Below are 26894 nucleotides of genomic sequence, written 5' to 3'. Positions count from 1 at the left end.
CATTACAAGTTCTTGAGAAAGATGCATTTCATGCAAACTTTTCCCATTAATGTGCTAAACCATTTGAAAGGGTGACACATTTGATCTTGTAGATAAACCCATTGGATAACATATGCATGATTTCTACATCACACACCTTTGAAGTTCATACCTCTCTGAATACATGCTGACAAGTTTTAAAGGTGCAAAGCTGTCTAAATTCCAATTTTTTTCTCTTGTTAATTTCTACGTTTTAAAATACTGTAGTGCAGTTTGTAGAAATTGAATATTTTAATATATAAATAGACTTGTCAATAGAGTTATGTTTCTTGGCTCTGCCATGTTTATATTGATGGAGTAGTGCCAAGTAAAACAATTAGACGGCTGTTGATTAGGTTAATACAATTATAACATGTACGTGATGAGCTCCATAAAACATGTACCTGTAAGTTAATTAATAGCCCTTGACATATTTTAATACAAGTCATCACAGCACAGACCAACCTAAAACCAAAATAAATCATCTTCAGAGTTGAAAATGTAGAGGCTGGAGAGATTGAACTACGTATATAATTTGATTTCACCCTTTCCATGCTATGAAGACTTTGACTTTTACCATTTTATCCTAGGCACAAAGCATGTCTTGACTTTTAGCATTTGGATAATTTAATCGCATCTTAGAATTTGTATCTATCCCATCTGTAACCACAATTAACTAACTTTTCTTACATCTAATAATATAAATCCTAATGGCAAAAAATATGCCACTAGAAAAGCCTATGAATTCAAATGGATCACACTTTTATCTATTTTATGTTATCTGAGTTTAGCTTCATGCCTAATAATATTTCTATTATTAATTTAATAATAAATTTATCTAATCAATATGTTATACGTCCACAATAGATATAAAGGGCATTGAATAAAACTATTTTGTAAATATCAATTATTAATATCTTACATTATATGCCTACATAAAGTGCATAAAATTTGAACATTATGATAAAAATATCAAGTCAATTTGATCAAGTTTATAAAAGAAGCACACATGATCACAAAATAACAATAGATGTTTAAAAGGATCACACTGGGTTGTTTTCTTTTTTTGATGCATGATATCTAATTCAATATTGACTATTTCAACATTACACCTCGTGAACTTAAATTAAGCAAATAAAATTTATATATAACACAATTGTATATAAACAAAGAGATTTACTTACTTAATAACAACAGGTATTATTTACACTGAACATTGACTCCTAATGTTTTTACAAGTCAACTTAACTTAAAAATAACTGGGAGTTCTGTTACTGTTCCACACAGAAGCACATCCTTAAACAATCTAAAACGCAATAACGCTGTTTTTAACACAGTATAGTCAATATAAAATGTGTGCCACTATATACGCTGACTCTATAACTACACTGATTAGAAGAAAATCCTGGCATTCTCTTGGAGGTTAACTCGACACTAACAAGGTGCCAGTCCTGAAAGGCTTCCAAATATTTACAGAATTAATGTGTAATTCTCCCAGAGAACTTGAACAAACAAAAGTTAATGTATAAACACTGTGAAAAATATCTACATTATATTCCTGCCACCTGTTGGCTGCAGAAACACTACAAGAACTGGAACCAAATTCTAAACTTTCATGTATTCTCCAATTTATATTACTCCACTCCTATAGAATCGGTCAGCCTGCTAGCTGGAAAATTACATCCAATATGAGTCAGCCACTTGTGCCAATAAAGATGTCATCAATGTAGCTGAAAATTTGAAGCAGCCACATGTTCTCCTCTACCACCGCTGGGTCTGTTTGTCAGAGTGGTAATAATGTGTCAGTTCTAAATATATCCCAATTATATCATAAACAGTACAAGAGGTTTCTATGGAATGTACATGTACAATGCTCCCACTTGACTATAGTGTATCCTGTTTTGCAGAATAACTATTTATATTAAAGGAGAAAATGGAAGGGAGAGAGAGAAATGGGGTTTAACGTCCACTCGACACAAACTAGGTCATTTTGGGACTAACATATGGTTCAATTTTATTTCAATGAGAAAACCCACGTACAACCAGGGAATCGAAACCACGCCAGTTGACTCAATGACAGAAGTAGTGATACAACGCGCACGCGCTGACAATTCAGCCACTTAATAGAACTAAAGGACTAGCATCCTACTTTTCTGCACCAGCGAGGCTAATGAAAATAGGCATTTAGCTTGGACATTGCCATTTCTGCTTGCTCTTTATCAAATTCCAACTGTCAAGGATTCTTTTATGTGAACTCCATCGTATACATGTTTACAATCATGACTGCAAAAGATCTTGAAGAAACACTCAAGATCAAGCAGACGGTATTAATCGTCCCAAGAATGGGGTTAACCCAATCTGATTAAAATACAGATCTATATTTCGTTTCGTTTTTTTATACTTTCGATGGCCTACACTACATGAAGATCTGACAAGTTATAGCGATAGGTCACGTCAGGGGTCAAAAGACCGACTTTTGACCTATGACGTCAGACATTTGATTAACCAATCAGCATTGATGTTACTAGTGGACTACCCACAGTTCCGGGCAAAAAAGGTCAAACACTCGATTCGACAGACACTTTGATTGGCTGACCCCTCATTTCAAGCAGAACACATGTTAAATAAGTCTTCCAGATTCAAGTGTAGTAAAGACAAGTAAAACGAAATTTTGAACTATAAAAACGAAACGAAATAGGATCTATGTTTTAATCAGATTGGGGTTAACCCACAGTGCAGCATTTTAGATCATTGGAGACCCATTCTACAAAATATCTACCGAAATTCAGATTTGAAAGTACAGAAATTCATCATATCCAGGCCAACACAATTATGGCTGTGTGCCAATGGCAAGACAATGAATTTGCAAATAAATACTATTTTATATGAAAAACACATGATTTAAATAATATATTTCTATTGCTAAAAGGTATATGGACAATGTATTTTGTCCCATAGCTAAACAGACAAACATGTTGTTATTAGTAGGCTACCTACTGGTATATTCTCACAATATCAAATGATTACAATCATCAAATAATGTTGATACCAAATCATCCACTACTGTAGTTCCTATACTAAATTGTAAATACCAATATTTATTTTGTAATTGAACTGGATACATGTATATACAGGACACAAATTAAATGGGGTTTAACGTCCTACTGTTCTGACACAGGACACAATAATATGGAATAATTTATCCCCTAGTCTTTATCAAGCAAGCATAGTCAAAATTATATTCCATAGAATTGATACCTGTGTATATCTTTTGTTAACAGCAAAGTTCAATGACCTACGGTAAATTGTATATATTCTTATAAAGTATATCACAGGGGGGAAAAATGTATTATATACAAATATCAAAGTGAAAACCTAAATAACCAATATCTAATTATCACATAACCAATAGTAAATAATATAATAATGACACCTTATATCACACAGACGGCTGATTCTATTACCTTTATATTATTATTCAATAAAAGTAATAAAATATAGTATATCATACCTAACATCTAGTATATCACTGGTCAATGAAATGCTTGAACAAGAGCCAAATAAAACTAATGTTGACACTTGCTTGCCTGTGATCTGGTCTCAGTCAATAGAACATTGTAACTCTGAGCTACCATTCAATTCTTATAGAAGTCATTGATTTTTGGTTAGTTTTCAGCCTTGTTAGTCCACAAATTCTAAGCATTTCAATCAAATGTCTATTGAATATCTACACATAGTGGGTAATATACTTACTTACATCAGACCTACAGCAGTGGTTCAATATAAATACCTCATTATCTATTCACTCACACTAAACATCACAGGACTGATACCAGTTGAAATGATAAGATAGTCAGGTCCATGGTGACAATAGATTAAATACAATTAAATCTACATAAGAGTAAGACACTGCCCTCAAGGGGGGTAGCTTACCTTCTCTCTTGGGGTTCAGGGTATTGCCATTGCTATTTATTTCATTTTCTCCCCACCAGTCTGGCTGGCCATATAATGCACTGGTTTTCTTGGCTGTTTCCAACTCTGTCAATGCAGAAATGTACACAGGAAGTTAACAACGAGCATGCTCACAGTCTACAACGTTAGTCATAAAGACTTCACAGACTATGGTTATTTGAGCTACATGTAAAGTCTGCCACTGTGCTGTTCTCAAATGACATGCAGTGGTTTTTTACTGTAAATTCCTCAAATTGGTTCGAACTTTTCAGAAATAAAACAATTCACCAGAGTAACATGTATTGATCAAATTCTAACAATAGGCCAAACGTCAGTCGCTAATCAATATATGATAAGTATATATATACATGTTTGTATATTAATCGATTAGTTTTATTGTGACACATACAATAAAATATTTTAACATGAATCATATAAACAAGACTGATATATTATTGAAAATTAAAATTTATCATGAGTCAGTTTTATTGACTTTTTAAAAGATAAAATTTAGAATTATTATGACAGTCATTATAATATCTGAAAAGCTCCCCATAAAATATTCCTGCAAGTTCAGGCTAAATCCATCAAATCATTTTCTCAATATATGCTAATAACTACAACACTTCTCTGTAACATTATATCAAGTGGACCTAATTTTAAGTCAAATTTTGTTTTTAAAATTTAAAATAATGAAGAAATGAAAACATGCAAGTCATAGAGTGATGAGTTCATATGATGTTTAATGGCCTTAAAATACACTTTTTAAAGAGATATTGTCACGTACTCTCACCCAGCAAATAAATGTTCTTAATTTTGATACTATCAAATTCAGAATAATTCTTGTCACACCTAATTATTGAGAATAAAAGTACGGCCCCAATTAGACAGTTTTTTTTTTCATGAGAGTTTGTTAAACTCCTTAAAACTAAAAAGTCTGTATTTCTATTATAGTAGTAAGTGCAGGGGGACTGCACGACACACAATTTACACAAAACAAATCTAGCCGTAAGCATCCATTGCACTAATAGCTTAGCCGATTTATTCAATATTTTACATAGAATCTAAATCTGATAATGCTTGACGTAACTGTATAGTCAAATCATGTCTAATCTAAAACTATTTGCTCAACAAACCCTGATGACCCCCAAAGTGCTTGTGCTTTTTAACTCAAGTCATTGGAATAACATTTTATTGATATATAATCCAAAATAATCTTTTGTGTGTTTCTTATCAAAAACATAATCCATTGTCTTATCACAAGAGAGCAAATTCTTTGGAGGGCAAGACACTTTGTTTTAAGATCAGCTTCTAATATAATGCTCCACAACAATCATGAATTATGAAAACATTAGCTGGCAAATTTACAGACTACTGATAGCAGCAAAAAGCTTTATAATTTAGAATTTTGAAGGTGTGGCAATCAATGACTTCGGACTGCCTAGAAATCATTAATGATGTTCCCTATCTGAATGATGTGACTTCTTAAAATCTTGTGAATGATGATGCTTTTATTTTTTATATTAACTGATTGACGATTCTTTTTCTCATCCTATTTAAATGATGTCGCTCTTTTTATTTATCCTATCCTAATGACATTTGTTTTTTAATATCCTATTTGAATGATGTGACAAGTTTTAATCCTACATGTATCTATCTAAATGATGTTGCTTTTTTTTTTTAAAAAAATCCTATCTGAACGACGTTGCTTTTTTTTTTTATCCTATCTGAACAATACTGTCTGTGCCCTATGTATGTTGTATACATCTTTAAAGCTCTATTTCAAATTACAATTCTAAATGTCTTACCTTCAAGAATAATTTTTCCATGAACATGAGAAATACCATTTTCCGAGGTGGAATCCTGGTTTAAGTACACATCATATTCATAAGTTTTTGATTCTGGTTTGTCAGCAACAGTGGTGTAAGTAGGTGGTACCGGGTCAGGCACTTGATTACACAGTGGCATAAACTCATGATTGTAATTATCGTTACTGAGAGGCACTGGAAAGGTTGGGTCAGATGAGACAATGTTATATCCATTATTTTCTGGCATTATCCCACCAGCATTGAGGCGTCGTAACTTCACTTGCGGCCAGGTTAAGGCAATATCCGGGTGACCTTGAACTGTCATACAATTTGGTCCATCAATTATACCCTGAAATATAAAAATTTGTTAGTTAGGTGGATCTGGGACAAAACAGTTTTTAAAAAAATGTCACTAAAATCTGTAAGTGACAAAATCTTGTTTTTTTTAAAATGTCGCTCGAATCTGAGCTTCGAATATTGTGGTCTTAAAACTTCTCAGACAAACTCTTTCACACCTGAACAATACACATGATGCTGATCATCATTAGCTTGCGATTTTCAAAAAATCTGAAATAAATATATCTCTGAATATAAACTTCTTAGTTGCTCGAGCGCAGATTTGAAACTAATTTGAAGAAATAGGTATGGTAAAGGATGGCCAATTATTCACCTGCGAATGATATCACCATGACATCATATATATTTAAAAGCTGTCACGATTAGAGTAATGAGAAAATATAAACATGCATGATTCACCAATCTTAATCAATATTACCACAGTTGAAATCAATCAATATGTTTTTAGCAACATCACACCAGTCTCCAGGCAGTATAATATACCATAACTTATCAACATATTATAATAAATATAATGTAGATTTCTATTCTTGATTATTGTCTACATCGATGACTTCAGGCTAAAATTTAAACTTTCGTTTTTGAAAATCAACTACATTCTCCTAGCTCTTTTTTAAACTCAAATGAAACTCGGATAATCATTGGGTCCACAGCTTGATTCACTTTATTGGATTGCCTGTACGTACATGCTATATTAATGTATTGTTTGTTCCATGTTTTATTGAGCAATTAACATCACTTAAAAACTGTGAAAAGTTACACAATGTCAATATTTACCATTGTACCTATACTGGAATCTATGGGTTATAATGGAATATTGACTTGGGTCTGAGTTTAACAATCCTGGAGACCAGTAATAAACTGTGCAACATTATTATTTCCCAAAAAAATATACGTCATTTTCATATAATTTAATTTTAGATGGATAAATATAAAAACATAATGAAATAGATAATAGGTAGCCATAATGTGGCATACCAGGGATATATTGTAAAGCTGACAATGAACAGTTCCGTACAAATTTAACCTAAAATCCTGGTGTCATTCACAAAATATTTAACATCACATTACTATAACTGATTCAAACTTTGTAACTTAATTCCTATTAGATTTTGTGTAATTTGAAAAGTTTCATATTCAAATTATTAATTCCTACCTGTTGAATACACTATGAGTATGACCTTTCAATAAGCCAGGTTTATAATAACAGATCCAAGAAAATCTGGTAGTATATTATAGTTTGTAATTATAAACAAAGAATACTATATACTATGAATAGTATATTGTTTACAGATTAATCATTAAACTATGTGATCTGGCAACATCAACAGGGATTAAGGATAATCAGACGTTCCTTTCACAGTGATTGAGAGCAGATTAACGGATTAGAAACAGGCTTATCAATCATTGTATTCATTAATCAGTAGACTAGATCAAGTGTCTAGTATCAAGTAGACTAGATCATATCAAGTGTACATTTGTATTCATTAACCCAGTAGACTACCAATAGATAATGTGTCTGGGGGTGGGCATAAAATTACCATATGTATTCATTTGCAATTAGACTAAAAGAATTGTTAAATTCCGTTTTGAGTCCCATCACCCCATTTGCTAAGTTTTATTTATGTTATTGTATGTTATATTGTGATTACGAATATATGAACTATACTTTATCCTACTAATAATTACATTTTAGTGAATCATACTCGGTTTTTAGTTTGTTTTTGTTTTTGAAGTTAAATCAATATTAAGGAAGGTGTGTCAGTATTTTTTGTAATTAAACAGGCATTATTACTTTAAACCTCCATGAAAATATCCAACTGAAATGACTTTAAGCTGATCTAAATAAAGCCCCAATGTGCATAGAATAAAAAATTAAATAAAGAGTTATTCAAATAGATTAATTTTAACTTAACTTATGGGCATTTAAAGTTTACATTGGTTTCTACAGATTTTACTCCACCATCTTAATGTGTCTTAGATAAATTTGTGTCTTAGATAAATTAAGTAACAATAATTAAAAAAAAAATTATACTCAGATGTGCTTAATTACATAACAACATGTGTTTGACTTTAAATTTATATGAACAGTTTGGCTTGTTGTGCCTTTAAAGCAATACACATTTATTTTCAACTCAAAAAATCTAAAAATCTGAACATTGATTTGATCAATTTGAACAGAAAACATATCAAAGCAACGGATAGAGATTTGTGATTCAAACAGTAAAGTATAGATGAAATTGAAAAATATCTTTCTATCAATAGGCAACAATCTCCATGAAGTGATACTAATTACTAACACTTTTAAAACATGATTCATGTTGTAAGGATCACAAAGAATGGAGCAGCATTTCAATAGATGCAACATGTGTAAAGCAATTTAAATGTATGTCATTTAATGTTCTGGAAAAAACTAAGTTTTTATTTATAAAGGCGTCTGCAAACATGACAAAATCTTCTTTTCAATTAAATGTTAACTTAAATTTGGGATTAACTAATAGAACAACATTAATTCATCAATAAACACAAGCGAATTGTGCACAGATGTCATATGACGTCATTCTGTAGTTATTTATTTTTTCTATCATGAAAATGTTTAATGGTTTTTCTGGATACATCATCTACATACAATTCACTTTATTGACAACTGAGTCATTTGTAACAGTTGATGATAAATGAATTTGATTTAGGTGAAAAATGAAATTGTAGTTTAACAACGAAAAATTAAAAGCACATTCAGTTGCCATATATATCCAACATAATCTTTTGATAATTATATAACCCCTAGGTTCTTCAATAACTAATAAGTCTGGAATGGTTTTTCAATCTTTTAATTACTGGAACTTATATTTTATAAATAACAATAATTCAATACATAAAATGTACACTTCCAGCACAGTGGAGGACCAACCTCGCTGCTACTAAGTCGGGTGACCTAATGACTTGCCTATTGATGTACATTAGCCTTTTTACATTGTAACTATAAATGGATAAGCTAAAGATCAAAACATATATTATACAGGATTATCACTAGAGACATTAACATAAATAAACTAATTAGCTTCTACCCTGATCGATATTAACCATATCACATTACTAAATACCATCTAAAACTGACTGGTCATAATTAATTGAGAGTAAATATTTCTTTCTTTCTAAGGTATAAAAGTGTATAATTTATGATTTTACAATGTATTTATATTTATGTAAATTAATTCCGAAGATGAATTTATATAAGCTCTGGTTTGCTTTCAGATCCAATAATTATATATTTTATATGTAAATATTTATTGAATAAATACTGTTATGAAAAAAGAGGATAAATTCTACGATTTGTGGATAAAGACCATGAAATTTGGTTCTAAATAGCATAATAATATATCACATTGTATTTCTTTAACATTTGAAAATGTGATCTTAACCAATTGTTGCTTGATCTTGTGTCCACATATATGTATAAAATTACCATGTATTGACAATAAATGCAAATATAATTCTTGTTAGTTCTTTTTATAAAAGAAAATATCTTAATTGCTAAATTTTTTAGATCCATTGACTAATTATCTACTTTATTCTATAACTCATTGTACTGATCAAGCCAATTCTTTCATCGATGTCTGTGTCCTTCAATTGTTCAGCTAGCAGCAAGTCTCTTTAAGTGCACGATTAAATGGTGTGGTTTGATTTTCTCAGCCTTGTCTGGCTACCACAGCCACTTAACATGTAGTTAACGGTATAGTATATTTTCTTGTGACTATATTGACCGATTGACTGAAGTAATAGGGTGAAAGTGAGATGTTTAATGTGAGGGCGAGGCATATTTGTTTTATTCTTCACGTTCTCACCTTTTACCACGACTAGCATGTGACCAGACAGGCTATTGTCAGTTTAGCTCGGTCAAACACAGGCTACACACACATAACCTCGTTAAAATTCATCACAGAAATAATTATTATAATTTGACAAGAGTATGTGTAAATCCAACAATAATCAACTGATTATCTCCCCATTCAATAAATAGGTGATATGTACATCCAGGAAAACTTCATTACTAAACACAGATAAAAAGACTATAACAATAAGCACCCAACCAAAGCCAAATCTAAATGTCAAGGTTGATCAAAAAAACTAGAATTTAACATCGAGGGTCCATTCAGATGAAACTGGTGGTAAGTGACAGTAGAAAGTAAGCATGCCCTGTATTGTGCATGACTAAATGATCATCAGAAATTTCATTTACACACAGAAAACAATTTCTCTTGCCTTCCCTCTCAATTAAGGTTCTGATACTCGCTTTTTATATCTAATTTGATCTAACTTAATTAACGTCAGTGATAAATCGTACATCCTTGTTTGATTTTATAGCAGTATAATGTTAGGTCAGAGAAAATTACTTGATTCTTCTAGAGAGATATCTACTTAGACATGGCTATTTAAATGCTGGCAGATCATGATTAAATAGTCTAGATTACCTGGTAGTGTTCTGGCGTGATGAGATATGTATAGAAAACATTTTACACTTACCTGGGTTGAGTTTCTTACAGAAGGATTAGTGATAATGGCTGCTTTATTATTCGAATTAGGCACACGTCCTTGAGTAGTATCACAGGCACTATCCGGGTGACCACCCTGCTCCACTCTATATATTGGTGAATGTAAGTTTGTCAAGGAAAGTAAAATTATTGATGAAATTCAAATTAATTTATTGGCAATCTGATATAAAATTACAAATATTTCAAACCATATTCATTTGACAAAGATGTATTGTTGAAATTTTAAACATCAGATTTTAGTACCAATTTTGGAAGTTCATTAAAAAAGAAAGTTACCTTGAATGTCAAGATTGAAATATCAATATCTAGTAATACATGCTGTAATGAGAAATTCAAAATCACATAAATGAGCTGCCAGTTGCATAATTTTATGAATCAAAAGCTCTCATGTGGAAGACACTCTGAAACCTTTATGCTAATCCTATGCAACTATATGCAGTCATGTGATACAATTACCTAATTCCATGCTATAAGAGCCTAGATATAGACATGTCTATATAAAATGCTTAAGTTATTGGGGTAAAAGATTGTCTCAATTACCACATTTTAGTATGGTTGAAAAATATTTCCCTTAATTGCATATTCCCATTAAGCAAAGCAAATCTAGAGATCAATTCCGGGCAGCTCAATATTTTGCTGTAAGACTATTAGTCAAGCTATTTGGAATATTTATTCACATTTTAACTTTTCAATTGTACTACTATTGTAATAAAAGTAACACAATGTAATACTGTAATAAAAGTAAAACAATGTAATACTGTAATAAAAGTAACACAATGTAATACTGTAATAAAAGTAAAACAATGTAATATTGTAATAAAAGTAACACAATGTAATACTGTAATAAAAGTAAAACAATGTAATATTGTAATAAAAGTAAAACAATGTAATATTGTAATAAAAGTAAAACAATGTAATATTGTAATAAAAGTAAAACAATGTACAATTGTAAATAGTAATAAAAGGATATCATGACCAAGTTGTACAGTATCCATGTGATTTAAAGTCACGTATTCTTGTTCTTGGATTCTTGTACTATTTACATATGTCTGAAATAAAGATAAGTTGACAGGCATTGAAACACATTACTAACAGCAGCTAGGTAGCCCAAAATGGTTGTCGCATTTCTATTCTTAAAATATTATATACCGCACATACAAGACACTTGTGCTATCATAAACAAAACATGTACCAACAATCTTTAACAGTTCAAATGTTAAATCATTGTAAATCAATAGGATCTGAGGTCTGATAAACATAAACACTGTGTATAAATTTTTTAGGAAAGTAATCTGGCTGATGGACAGACGTATGAGCAGGGGCAACAACATAGCAACCACACTGCAAAAGTACTCAATAATAATACTCAAGATTTATAAAACTGGAAATTTTCATTGATAAAGAGAGAGAGAGAGAGAAATAGGGTTTAACGTCCACTCGACACAAACCAAGGTCATTTCTGGACTAACATATGGTATCATTTTATTTCAATAATTCGCTTGCACGTAGGGGTCTTTAGCAGTGGGAGGAAACTGAAGAACCCGGAGAAAACCCATGAGCTTAGACAGGCGACCCTACTCCTTGTCACGTACAACCCGGGAATCGAAACCACGCCAGTTGACTCAATGACAAGACTTTATGATATAGCACGCACGTGCTACCCATTCGGCCATTCAACCCCCTCAATGATAAACAGGAAAGCCTAATTATACAATCAAATTTTCAAACATCAGAATTGAAAAAAAGATAAAAATAGAAAGATACAACCATTTTCTTTGAATACAGACAATGTATTCTGACCAAAATAGTTTCTTAGTTTATATCCAGTTAACTAACTTAAACTTACCTTATTTATTGAACTGAGATCTTTAATTTTGAACTTAGAAAGGAACACATCATATGTTAACACAGCATGTCGTTTATCAACTGTGTCCGACTGAAAAATAAAATATAACACACAAATAAGTTACGACTTCAACATATATTTTCAGCTAGACATTTTAATACACATTTTCCATAACAAGATTATTAGCCCAAACCAATCTAAGTTGTTTGCATTGTATATAATGCAAATTCATATATGATAGGTAAGTTTATATTATTCCACCAGGTACATATGAACGAAACAAGAGCCTTGACACAGATACAGGTATTTTGTACGCCTAGCCCTGAAAACATTTCGCACAAAATTTGGCACAATATACCTTGGTTTTCAGAAAGAAAAAAAAAACTTTTTACACTCTGTCAGGTCAGGCAATACACATTGGTAGTGCTTGAGACAAAATTGTTTGGTTGCGTCGGTACATATATTATTACCTACAATTATACCTCACACATCAAATATTAACCTCTTAAATCGTTTACAACAATCAATATCTATGCAATCTTATATTAAATATCTAGTAGCAATAAGTAATCGAGTGTTGATTTAATAAACCCAACCGTTTTGTTCAATATGAAATCCTATCATAAAAGTAAGTCTCACATGTACATGTATAATATCTAATTGAATTGGCTAGTAGCCAGTTTAGGTCATCAGATGAAAACCAGTCTAGCCTCGGTCATAGCATAATATCAATAATGTACGATTGTATTCGATTACAGCTGCGTTAATTCAATTTCTTGCTATGTCCAATTGAACGTCTTACATACTATGGATTCAAAAGTTACATAAATTGTTGCAGAAGGACTTTTATTAATGTAAATGGAACAGAGTGTTACATAACCCCATTGTTAACGGAATACTTATGTCCATATTACTTTTCTTATGATAATCTATATTAGGAAAAACATAATAGAATTTTTTGCCGAGTTCATATGTTCTTATTATTTTTATCTGTTTAGGTGAGGATATTAACTTGCATTCAAATTGGTGAATAAACTTGCTTAGTGCAGAGGTCTTAAAGCTATTATGCTTCACAGGACTTTTCAATAGTCTAACAAAGCTAAAGTGAGAATAGAGAATAGAATTTCATAGCGTCACTAGTGGCAAGTGGCAAGTTATTAGATTATAATCCTGTTTTATTTCCTGTATATGGGTGAAACTTTTGGCACTACTTTTCAAACGATTTCTCAATATCAAAAAAACCTAATATTTTATTTTAAACTTTTCCTTCAAAAACTTCAAGGAAGAATCAGTTATCAACATCATATCATGAGGCCTTGCATACCAAATCCAAAATGTCAAATTTGTTTCCATGGAAACACAAAAACTATTAAATCGGAGAAATGACTATTCAGCAAAAGGTACAACTACTATAATATGTTGATGTTGTTTATAAGTTTCACTAAGATACAGCTTAAAAATAACTTACAATTTAAATGAACATAATGAGAATTTACAGCAATACCATTAGTTTATCAGAGATTTTTGTGACTAAAACAGTTTTGCATTGTATTAAACTAAAATTTACTGTAATGGTATATACAAAATAAAATGTCGTCTCCCTCAAAGTTTCACCTACTCAACATTGTAAAATACTGCCACTACGTGTACAGGTCTTATAACATGTATGGTAAAAACTCAATCCATCATTTCAACACAGAGATTTTTGTGACTAAAGCTGTTCTATGTTTAAGTGTATGTACAAGATGGTATGTCAACTCCTCCAGAGTTACACCTATTGTCAAATATTGGAGACATGTAGCTATCTTATAGCATGTACGATTAAAACTTGAGTCTGTTTTAAACTACTTATGCATGTCTTAAAAGTTTGTGTGTATCCACCCTGTCTTATTTATTTAACTCACCTATTCCATCAATATACACAGTATACAATGATGGCAACTAGTTTAAATGGCTGCACACCAAAAAACAAAAAATTCAAATAATTTACTTTAACTTTAATACGTATTTGTTGACATGTAAAACTAAACTTGGAGAAACATTTCTTTTTTCCTGGTGAATTTGTCAGGGGGACTCTAATACAGTGTCATTTTTCAGTTTTCTACTAAATGCAGAATACACAAATAACTGTCAGGCAAATTACGATGTTAGAGGTGTTAACGCATCAAACAGTAGTACTTGTAGGACTTGCAAGTAAAATGTTGCCTAGTTGTACGAACACATTTGTGTGCGGATGGTATTGGATGAAGAGTTGGTGGTAACGCCACTATACCGAGGCACAGCTCTCTTCTTTAGAATCACTAAATGACCATTGAAAAAATAAATGAAATGAAACAAAACGGAGTCTAACATCCTACTGTTCTGATCTGACTGGGCTAATGAAGACAGGCATACGCCATGCAGTGTGCCATGAGGTAAATTTTGCATGATCAAAAATTGTGTTGACGAGACGTGTTAAACTCTATTCTTTTCGTTTATCAAACAGTGTTCATAATAAATGGGATCCTTCCTACACAAGTGTTGCATCCATTTCAGAAAGACTTTTTTTCTAAAAATGTTATAAAACAGGAAATAAAGATCTCAACTCAAAATATTTATCAAGTTATTAGAGATGCATTATCATGCTCACCAAGACATTATATGTAATTAAACATATCATATTCAAAATAACCTAAAACTATTGAAATACTATATGAGCACTGACTTTTTTGTGTAAGGTATTTTTCAGACGTGTTCGTTAAATTACTTAAAACCACTAAACATTTGTATGACTTAAAAGTCTAAAAAGTTAAAGCAAATGTAACTTAAAAGTTTAAAAAACTTAAAACAAATGCAATTAAACAACAGCTTAAAAACCACAAAAAATTTGTATGCCTTAAAAATTTTAAAAGTTAAAACTGTAACTGAACAATGCCTTAAAAAACATCATAAATTTGTACGACTTGTAAACTGAAAGTTAAAATGTGTACATCTTTGAGGTGACTTGGAGAATTTATCTCATATTTTGTATGCAATCTCTTGTAACTGTCTGGTCCAATCAGAGCAAATCAAAAATTATTTTTTCACCAACCAGCGAATCTCTAATGCTTTCCTTAATCAAATTATAAGAGTTTTCTAGTAAATATTTACAGACACATAGCAAAGATAAAACACTATTAAGTATTAGTACAGTATTGTCTATATACATATTGTTAACTACCAGAATATCAGGTGTTCTATGACCCTGCTTCGCACACAACACATGGAATAAAATGATGGTTTAACATCAGACTTTTCTGCACCAAATGGGTTAATGAAGACAACAATATACCATGCAGTGTGCTAAAGGAAGGAAATTTTGCAGCGTTTCCACCTACTTTTCATCAATTTTCATGCACTCCAGTGTACATGGGACCTCATTTTTTTTTATCCCATCTAAACAACTAGATGCTGTTCATTGGCAGGCCCTCGGTTCTGCAACAATGACAAGGGGAGAACACACTGAACAATCCTGAGGTACTTTCTTCACAAACACTATGATTTAAACCATGATGTTCTGGTTAGGGAGCTAGTGCCTTACTATACGGTACTGGAGTGATAGTTTAGACTTGATTGTAGCAGACTAGGCAAAGTCCGCTGAAAAAGTCACTGTCCATACATGTACCAGTTGTTAACTACATGTACGTGAAATTTCAAAATAATAATTGAAATGTAATCTCAGGCATTCTAGAACGAGTAGAAACCATTAAATCTTTACATCGGTGAGAATAAAAAAAACAAAAAAACCCATCAAAGTCCACCCGTCTGTGTAAATATTTTTCATGCACTTAAAGAACTCTTGGAAGTTGGAATTCAATGAAAAATATGTAGAAATGCCACTGTTTAGGCAATGTTCTCACCATGGCATTGCACATTATAATGGAACATACCATATGTTAATCTCAAAATGACCAAAGTAATGTGCTGATCAGATATTGAACCCCATTCCAATCCATTCTATACATCTATGATTATAATTTCCTTATACATTTTGATTCCATCCTATATTCTTCTGACCTCCATGTTAGTACATGAATTCCAGTCAGTATAATGACAGACATTGACACGTGTATATCTACAAGATGACATGTTTAATTACACTATTATACACTGACAAGTTGATGTACATTTCGTGGTAAGAATTCTGTCAATCTACCATCTTACTACAAATGTTAAAACCACTTACCTAAACCATATACATTCCTTCACTACGCCATACAAAGTCTTAAAACCTGTGTACAAAAATACCCACAAAATAGCGAAACGAAAACAGGATCAATCTCAAAGTGGAGCTGGACTCGTCTGAACTAGGAAAGGAAACAGACTGAGAAACTGGATCATCAATAACCAAACGAAAATATAGAAAGTGACTTTGATGGTTGCCAAGAGTCTAAATATCAAGCTCTCTGTGAACACCTAATATCCAAGGTGGGTTGTTATTCTTCTTTTTATCTATTTCTGACGTAGAAAAACAAGTTGTATTTTTGTCCATAGGTAAAACAGTATATATCATTTGATTATTACTTTATGATGGCAGTTTATGTGGCATTAGAGAGAGAAATCATACATTAATGTTGCTGGTTTATTTAATTCACCACCAGAGTCTCAGCTAAATTTATCTTAACTAGTAGAAGGCAGTTTATTTATCTGTTATATTTTTTCTTTGTTGAAATGTGAGAAACTAGAGTTTCATGCTGTGTTTTTGTTTAAAGAGATAAATATATCTTACTATGAAGATTTATAGTAAGTAAAACTTATCTTACTAGAGATTTATAATAAGTAAAACGTATCTTCTTAAAACATGCACTAGTTCAACTTTGACCCCTCTCTTAATCTTGAAAATACATCTTAATCTGTCAAATTAACTACTATAATCTTTACAACCTTTCAACTCCCCTCCATGACTACCCGTCAATTACTAAAATGCTTTATAAATATTTTATCTTTACGGCTACTAAATTATAAAGTATACAATAAATTAATGAGTCACAACTATCAATATAAGTATTGGCAAAATTATTTTAGGGGAGCCACAGCGGTTCGGTGAGTATAACACTGGCTCATTAATCAAGCCGTCCCAGGTTTCATCCCAGGGTTGTCTCAGAAAATTACCTTGGATTTTTAAGCCTTGTTCCCCCTTGTCAGAAGTGCACAGTGAAAATCCAAGGTTCACCTGCATACCTTTAAGTTTGAAATGAAATGGGGTTTAACATCCTTCTGGGCTAATGAAGATGGGCATACGCCATACAGTGTGCTATGAGGGAAACTTTGCCCCGACAGCGGCATTACAGCCTAGTCTTATATCGAATTCCAACTGCCCAAGGAATCTTTTACGTGCACGCGATTGTGTACACAGGACCTTGGTTTTTCGTATCATCCAAACCACTATATGTTGTCCCTTGCCAGGCCCTCCGTCCTATACCACTGATAAGGAGGAGAAGTGTCATAAAATCCTGATAATCTTTCTCGGCCAATGCAGTGATCAACACAGGACATATTTATTTAATCTACTGCGTAGAGATAAAGTGGGATTTATTGCAGGAGGGGACATACAATCTGCAAAAAAAGTCATGAGGTTAGGCAGGTGACCGAATAATCCTTGTTATATACAAGTGTGGGTTCGAACCAGTGATGGGATTTCAAAATTTTTCTTGTCGGACATTTTACCGAAAATAAAGGGGCATAACTCTTATCGTTATTTAAGCAGACGAATTCGTACCACAATCAAAAGTCACATGTCAAAATATTCAAATCCCATACGTAATAAAAATAGGTGAACCTCGCTATTTTTCATATTTAATTCCCGTACAGTATTCAATTCATACCACAATTAAAAATCACATGTCAACAAAATATTCAAATCCCGTACGTAATAAAAATTGGTGACCTCGCTATTTTTCACACTTAATTCCCGTACGGCATTCAAATTTATGTCAGTAAATGTCCTACAAAATTAAGCATTTTCGTAATATGTTGAATGAAAGCTTGCCGATCCTGCTTCGGCATCAAATTCACAACCATAGTATTCCTTTAGAATTACGTGTCTTCGTTTATACGGCAGCAAATGAATGCAGAACTTCTGAAAAAGTTAAATCACTTGTAAACAGGCATTCGCTAACTTCAGCGAATAACACTCTTTCATAGTCACGACAGAGTGACGGGCATCATTGGCAACACAGCAGAATGATTGACATGCTTCTTAATTCCCGCCTACAAATACGTTAGAATTTCTGCTCATATAGCTCCTCCCCTTTTTGTTATTTTGCTGGGTGCGGTATAGCATCAGCGTACGGCGTACTAGTCTCGGTCACCCAGAAACTCCTAGTCTTCAACATATTCGTAGAATATTTTTCTGGATAATAGAGACTAATAGCCTACGTGACTCACATCACACAGCTTCATAGGAAGCACTGCCTAATAATATTATGTTAAGCAATATTCGTGCCGCGCTCGAGATCAAGGGAAAGTGCCACTGTGGATGAGAATTTCTATATGGATTCTTAAAAGACGTAAAAGATATCATAGACAAAATGACTCTTCCGATATGTGACATCTATGATTAATTTATTATAGATGCTCTCGGCTCACATCAATGCGATTAAGATGCCCGACAATTGAGAAACCACGCGGTAAACGGTGGACTAAAATTATAATCATTCTTATTGAATTGATGAATAGTCCGACAAAAGGAAAGCAATGACTTGTTTAAGATTAGATTGATGAATTGTCCGACAAAGGATTAAGTCAGTCAATCAAGGCAGATTAAGTAGTTAATCAAGGTAGGTTTAGACGGTATAACACGATAAATACGTTAATCACTTAATTACCTAATAAACCCAGCGTATTATCGACGATAATCGGGTTGAGTGGTAGTTATACACTCAGTAAACTATCTTAATTTCGGAATTTTGAATATTATTCACCATGTCTTGATGTCCGATTGGGCATATTCCCGGTCGGACAATTTTGGGCGTTTGGAAAAAAGATTCGGACAAGTCCGGAATATACGGGCAAAATCCCATCACTGGTTCGAACCCATGACCAGCATAGATAACAGGCCTTTGTCTATTCGGCCACCCAAAATCTCCATTTAATTTTAATTATTGTCCCATCTGAATTTCCAATCCACCAGACTAGTTTGTAAGACTATAATAAAACCATTCTGTCCAGATTTAAGGGAAACATAATGAACAATCCCATAACCCCTAATCAACATTCTGATATCCTAATCAAACCTGCGTTCACAGCTAGACCTTGGATCCAAATTTTTCACCAGAGGATGTGAATTTTCTAAAATTTTATTAGTCTTTCAATACATCAAACATGTTGATAGAGTGAATCGTGACAAAGCAACATAGATGGCAATTCTATTGTGTCAACATCCAAATGTTTTTCCTTCCACAACTCATAAAAAATTCAAGGGCTTACGATAAATGTTATCAACAAAAACCAGAGAAACGATTATCAAGCACAATTTTCTCTCGTTTGTCATTTCACGTTGACCTCAGAAACTAAAGCAAGTATGTGAGAATCAAACTATCACCTGAGATAAAACAAGTCCTTGTGGCTGTGTTAACACATCTTTCCGTGTCTTAAACAGTATTACACCCACTATTTCCTGTTGGTACTTTGACCGTCTGCCGACTATAATCACACCAGTTAATGATGACCACAATCCCTTGCCAAAAGTAAACATTGAAAATTTTTCTGTATAAATAAAGTAGACTAGTCAATTATACATATGTTTACACAAGATTTTGTGATTTTTCCTGTTGTCTATACATTTACATACATGTATCAACAATATCAACACATTTACATATCAACAATGACAACTTGTGTGGATCTGTTAATAGTTTGAACATTTTGCAAAATCAAAATAAATGGTTATTATGTAACTCAAATTTTTGTCTTGGTGTACATACCCACAGGTTCTCTTCAGTAACTTCTGTGAAACCAAAACCATTACTTAATTTTGATTAATCAATGGAATATTTTCATTCACAAGATCTTTTTAGAAACAAATTCTGAACACACACTATATAATATTAAGACAAGCAGGATAGCTTATAGCTTCATGCGCTTATGGAATTCACCATGTTGGAGGGCCTATTAAACTGAATTAGTTGAAAATAGACAAAGCTGTGGTCATTAAATGCAATGAACACCTTTCCCTGTCTGTCAAAAGAATGTCCACACGGTGCAGAAAAGCAGGACGTTAAACCCCATTTCATTTCATTTCATAAGAATGTTGATACATGTACAAGAAAATTTCATCAAACTATTCAATGTTCATTGATTATTTAGTGATTTGCCTAGAAGTAGGTAGAACCTATAAAGCAAAGAATACCCAGTCCTTAGTCTTAATCCCTTCTACTGTCAAGAAAAACCCTTCCACCGACATGATATCAAAGATAAATTCAAACATACTGGAAAATACCAAAACTCATAAATTGATTTCAAAAATTTGAATTGACATAACTTTACTAAATACTGTTACAAACCCTTTAATATCAATTATATCAGAAACAGAAACTTTTATCAAATCATACACAAATAGCCCTCCCAGAAAACTCTCTATCAGTATTAGTCTGGCTAAATTCTTACTTGGTCTTGATGATCTGTTTACACTTAGGGGTCATACATCGAAGGTCACTCAACAATAAGGTATCGAGTATAAAAATCAATCAGTGGTTAGTGAGATATATAAGAGGATCGTATCAGTTTACACAGAATCATATTGATTACTAACAAACACTGGACCTAGATACACGCATCACATGTAATCCAATCATCCCTTCTCATTCTTCTTAATGCATTTTTTTTAAAACCTTTATCCACAACATCAACATAGACAACATACTTATGGATATGCTCAGATCCATTTGAAACTTAACAAACATTGTATATATCTAGCAAATTGTTTGGCCGGTTTGGAGTGTACCCTACAACATGAACCTTTCTGGAATCAACATTTCTATATTTCTATATATATATGCACATTTTTCATACATTAAATTAGTTTGCATTAAATTTACTTGAATACAAGACTATAGACAGGATGAACTGACTTCCTTGCAAGGTGCCATTGGAAACTCTTTAGCTCAGATTTTCTTTTTCAAAAATCTTGCTGGAATTATTCAACTACCAATGGAAGGAATCGTCATCAAATTTAATTAATATTTAATTGTTACATTGGGCATTTTAATCTGACGATGCATGAAATTCACAGATTTGAGATGTATTTATTGTCGTATACAATAACTGCACAAAAAAATACTGACAGAATACACAATACAAAATATATAACAGAAACATTAAATGGTTGGGGGAAGAGATGAAAAATATTAATCTTGTACTAATATTCCACCATGGCATGAAAATATGTCAGAGATGGTTCATTTCAATTTCATTGTATGGACCTGATTGGAAATTATGACTGAGTAGATAGCCCAGCAAGTTCTCTAATCTTACTTTCAGGAAGAGGGGTTTCCCATAAGCCTAGTCTATTTCCCAATCATATTTCAGATATTCTACGCTACTCAACAAAAGAAATTGTTGATGTCCCTCCCATTTGTTAAACTGTCTGGACCTGATCAGAAATTATGACTAACTTGATAGTCCAGCAAGTTCTCTCATCCAAGATACTTTTAGGAAAAGGGGTTTCACATAAACCTAGCCTATTTCCCAATTGTATTTCAGATATTCTAGGCTACTGAAAAATTGTTGATGTCCCTTCCATTTGTTAATAACTGTCTGGACCTGATCAGAAATTATGACTGAATTCATAGCCCATCAGGTTCTCTCATTTAAGATACTTTTAGGAAAAGGGGTTTCACATAAGCCTAGCCTATTACCTAATCATATTTCAGATATTCTAGGTTACTGTAAAAAAAAAAATGTTGATGCCCCTCCCATATTAAAGAAGATTTGGTTGATATTTTCGGCAAACATACAACCAAATAGACTAAATATATATACAATTCTATAACATGTCAGTAACAGCTGGAGAAGCCTGTCTTAAAAAACAAAATATATCAATAAATATGTAGAAATAATCAAACCTCCAATACCTTTAAAACGTCTTACTATATCCTTTTAAACCGGAGTCACGATTAATAATGAATACAGTCTATTTAATGACATGGGTTGTCCCCTCTAGTAAGCATCATGAAGTATTGTTAAAGGGGGGACATCTCAAGTCAAGCATATAAAAGACCTAACTGTGTAAACAAACGAACATGTAGATCTAGCTATTATACTAGGACTATCTGTATATCTATAAGCTACCTGTCAAGTTAAACAGGTTTCTATAGATAGTATAATATACCTCTAGGTCATTCTACATTATATCACAGGTAGCAGTAAAGGGAAATAACCACTATTTATTAAGTTCTTTGACATCCTTGGTACAACATTAACAACCATACATGTACATGTATGTACCAATACATCCCAAGTTCATTCTTTTATTATTGTCTGAGTTGATGATTTTAAGAAAATGGATATATATATTGAATTTGTATCAGAAACTGACTATAAAACATCTAACTCATGCAATAATCGAATAAAATGGTGTTTAACAAGTCTTATTGCTCTACTCAGACTCGGCTTATGAAGACGGGCATATGCCATACAGTGTGCCATGAGAGGAATTTTGCCTGGACAGCAGTGCTACGGCCTATTCTTATTACAAGGATTCTCTTATGTGCATGTCAATGTGTACACAAAACCTCAGTTTCTCGTCTCATCCGAACGACTGTACGTTGTCCCTTGCCGGGCCCTCTGTCCTGCATCATTGACAAGAGGAAACCATGCCAGAAAAACCTGATAAAACTTTCTTGAACAACACTGTTATAGACCATGGGACCTCAAGGTTAACAAGCCAAAGTCTTTCTCACTTAGCCAATACCTCTCCCACAATAATCAAACACTGCTCCTTGGTTCTTCGTAGTATAAAAAAAACGCCCCAAAGATGCAAATGCAAGTTCGGTAGGAATTTGAAGCAAAGGAAGAAAAACGTAAAACAAATTATTTTCTCAGAAATTGAATGACTCTCACGCAGGCAATACCCTTCAGTTCACAAGGCTACCGATTCCGGTCTTGAAACTTATGGAATTTGTATCCTCGATAGTGTCAGGATGAACATGATGGTTCTTTTTTATCCACTAATGAACAATCACACCAAAGACATGGGGGTGATTGTGCAACATGCTATCTGAATATCGATCAGGGTCTATCTCATAACTATTTTCAAAAGCGATTTGATCATGCTTCAACATTGTGGAATATTGTTTATAATTTTAACCTACACACTACAATCAACACAATTACATGTACCGTACATCAATACAAGACTTTCAACCTCATTTTTACTTCAAATTTTTGGTAGCAAACAGTGTTCTAAAACAGGAGAAAACTGACAAAATTGCAGTTGTAACAGACCAAAGAATCGCCCCCCCCCCCCCACCCAAGCAGATGATCGGTTAATTTGGTATAAAATGTAAGGCAAATTAAATGTTGTTGTAGGTAGTTGTAGCATAGTTTCATTTTATTGCAAACCTTTCCCAATAACGCATAAATCTGAATAACTTACCTTGACTTGTACGTCACAATGTTCTCTTCCCATGAATAACATTGTTCTTGGTATACGACTTCTGTGTCCATTACTCTCTACAAGATACCAATCATCAGGCAGCGGTTCCTGGTCCAACTCCTGAAATTATAACATATCATTCCAATTACTCCAATATTCACCATAATATACAAAATACAGAAAAACCAGCCAAATATACATATGATTCCAATCAATCAAATATTCACCATAAACACATGGAAAACATAAAAATTCTAACAATCTCACAGGTTCTCCATGCCATCTGCTATCAACATCTAACTGGAATATTTTTATCTAGTAATTCTGAGACATGTATTCATGATCCATTACGTTAATCAATCAATCTCATAGGTTCTGTCCCCTCTGCTATCAACAACTAACAGGATAATCTTTATCTGGGACTTCCCGAAACATGTTCATCATCCACTACATTAATCAATCTCATCATAGGTTCCATTCCATCTGCTATTTACAATAAAGTGAAATGTTTTTTTTGTACTCTGCGATCTTTATGCATGGTTAAATGACTGAAGTATATACCATACGGTTTTGAAAATTTAATTTTAATTTGAACATCTTAGAATTCAGTTCAGATAATTTGATATAACTGATTATGGCAATTTTTTTAAATGATATCGTAAAAATAGCAAATCACCAACATACTTTTAACTGAAATTCAGGTGCACTCAGCAAGTGAAAAATAAAATCGATTTTTAACAGCATGATACGAAGAGACTTGGCTGTTTCGTTTTGGTAAAACTCCAAAAATTTCAAACGAAAGTCAATCTGTTCAGAACTTTTCCACTGTTGTACAGGTGAGAAAAAAAACAGCTCATGGACGTCTGTGCAGACATGACTTTAACCACAATGTCCATCGTATGACAGGTCCAACAATAACCCCTACATCTCTCTTCCTTGTACTAAACTGTGGCTTAAGACATGTTTTAAAGAGGACGAAATATTGAGTGTGTGTCTTGGTGAGACAAGACATTTGATGTAAAGGCATGAAACAGGTCATTATGCTTATTTCCTCTCGTTAAGTAAGAAAATGTCAACATACTCATTGCATGCACTAATTTTTAAAACACACTCTTCACGCACACAATTACACTTTCACAAAATACAGTCAAAATATCTATAATGACTCACAAATTACACAAGTTAAATTATATCATGAATGAGTTCTACTGGACAGTATTATTATACTATCAATGTTTAAATAAAGTAAGTACAGTATTTAACGATATCAACAATCATCAAACATTTTTATTCTATTTTAAAACTTTCTCACAGTCAATTTGGTATAAAAAATGTATGATTGCGCTATAGTGTACAAATGGTACATAGAGTGTGATTATTCACCTACAGTATTTATAGACAGTGTCTGACATTAAATTTCAATCAAAATTCTCTTTTCTTAGATCAATAGAACACATCTAGTCTCCTGTTAATTATCGCAGGATAATGATATACTAATTAATGTCAACTGGGCTTAAATCCAAAAATTAATTGCATAGAATTTGCTGTACAAGTTATCCATAATGATTTACATGTGGCTTGATGTAAATAACTGATTAGTAGACCTTGTCATAAGGAATTATGAGGAGATCATTCGATCAAGGTGTGTAGTCGAGTTGAGTCGAGAATGTGTAGAGGGCCACTGTGGGTGAAAAAGGCACTGGCTCACCCACAAGAGTTCAATTATGGTGTTGGACAGGGAAGTTCCTTTGGACTTTTCAGCATGGATTCTCCTTGTCAGTGGTACAGGAAAGAAATCCTGGCAAGGACATTGTCTGATGGTTGTGTGCACATAAAACAATCCATGGCACATAAAAGAATAGTAGGCAGAAACACCACTGTCCAGGCAAAATATTTTTCATACCCATCCTCGGTATCCACAGTGGTCTCATTTCATTCCACTCCACTTACCCCTGGGTTCATCCATGGGGGAGATACGTATTCAAATTATCTACCCTTGATGACTGTGCTACTTTTATTGACCAATCATAGATAATTTCTGGCTTGGATTCAATCGGATTAAAAAGAAACTACAGTTTATATCCTAAAATAATGTTTGCAATGGATGCTGAATGTTGACAAATATTCAATTCATTATAAATATTGAATTGAATTTAACCACTTTTGGAACAATATTCAGTTTAGAGATTCAATTTTCATGGTATTACAGTTTGCAAGGGATTATCAATCCCTCAAATGAAATTCAGAGATTTAAGTTGAGGGAAAGTGTTTACAGAAAGGTCTGAGTAGTGAAACTTACTAAGTTTAAAGCTTGTGAAAAGCTTGTGAAGAGAATGTGGTTTATGTTAGCAACCAGGAGTAATTAGTAACCAGAAAACTAAGACATTAAACCCCATTTCCTTTCATTTCTTAATAAAATGAAATGGGGTTTAACGTCCTACTGTTTTGCTCCGAACTGGGCTAATGAAGACAGATTTCTTAATAAACATCAAAAATTTTGACACAAAAATCACAAAGTCAGAATATGTTCTGATCAAAAAATATGCATTCATTGTAGGTATATTTATTTCTTATTTTAAAATACCTATCTATATCATGAGAATATGAATATTTAATAGATTGTTATTATGCATGTATATCATATCAATAATATCATTCATTTGTTGATTATTAAAGATAAAGTATAAACCCCATGTATTATCTGATAAACCTAAGGTCAAGAATGTAGTAAATATTTAGTATAATCC

General features: G+C 32.7%; 1 protein-coding gene across 6 annotated transcripts in view; it reads right to left on the bottom strand.

Moving 5' to 3' along the window:
- LOC126821901 (centrosomal protein of 170 kDa protein B) overlaps positions 1-26894 on the bottom strand; it is a 90745-nt gene that overhangs the window by 37178 nt on the left and 26673 nt on the right. For 4 of the 6 annotated variants that reach the window (XM_056101459.1, XM_056101461.1, XM_056101457.1 and 1 more), the window contains exons 2-7: positions 24148-24267; positions 12534-12623; positions 11658-11736; positions 10659-10789; positions 5778-6126; positions 3952-4056 (exon numbers count right to left, since the gene is read on the bottom strand). In XM_056101459.1, the coding sequence (XP_055957434.1) occupies positions 3952-4056; positions 5778-6126; positions 10659-10789; positions 11658-11736; positions 12534-12623; positions 24148-24267 (874 nt within the window). Of the gene's footprint in view, positions 1-3951; positions 4057-5777; positions 6127-10658; positions 10790-11657; positions 11737-12533; positions 12624-16737; positions 16884-24147; positions 24268-24831; positions 25088-26894 lie in introns of those variants that run through there. The other 2 variants (XM_056101458.1, XM_056101462.1) reach the window with 2 other exon arrangements.

Source organism: Patella vulgata, chromosome 5, assembly GCF_932274485.2.
Source record: "Patella vulgata chromosome 5, xgPatVulg1.2, whole genome shotgun sequence".
Taxonomy (NCBI): Eukaryota; Metazoa; Mollusca; class Gastropoda; family Patellidae; genus Patella; species Patella vulgata.
This window is presented reverse-complemented; position numbering and strand designations above follow the sequence as displayed.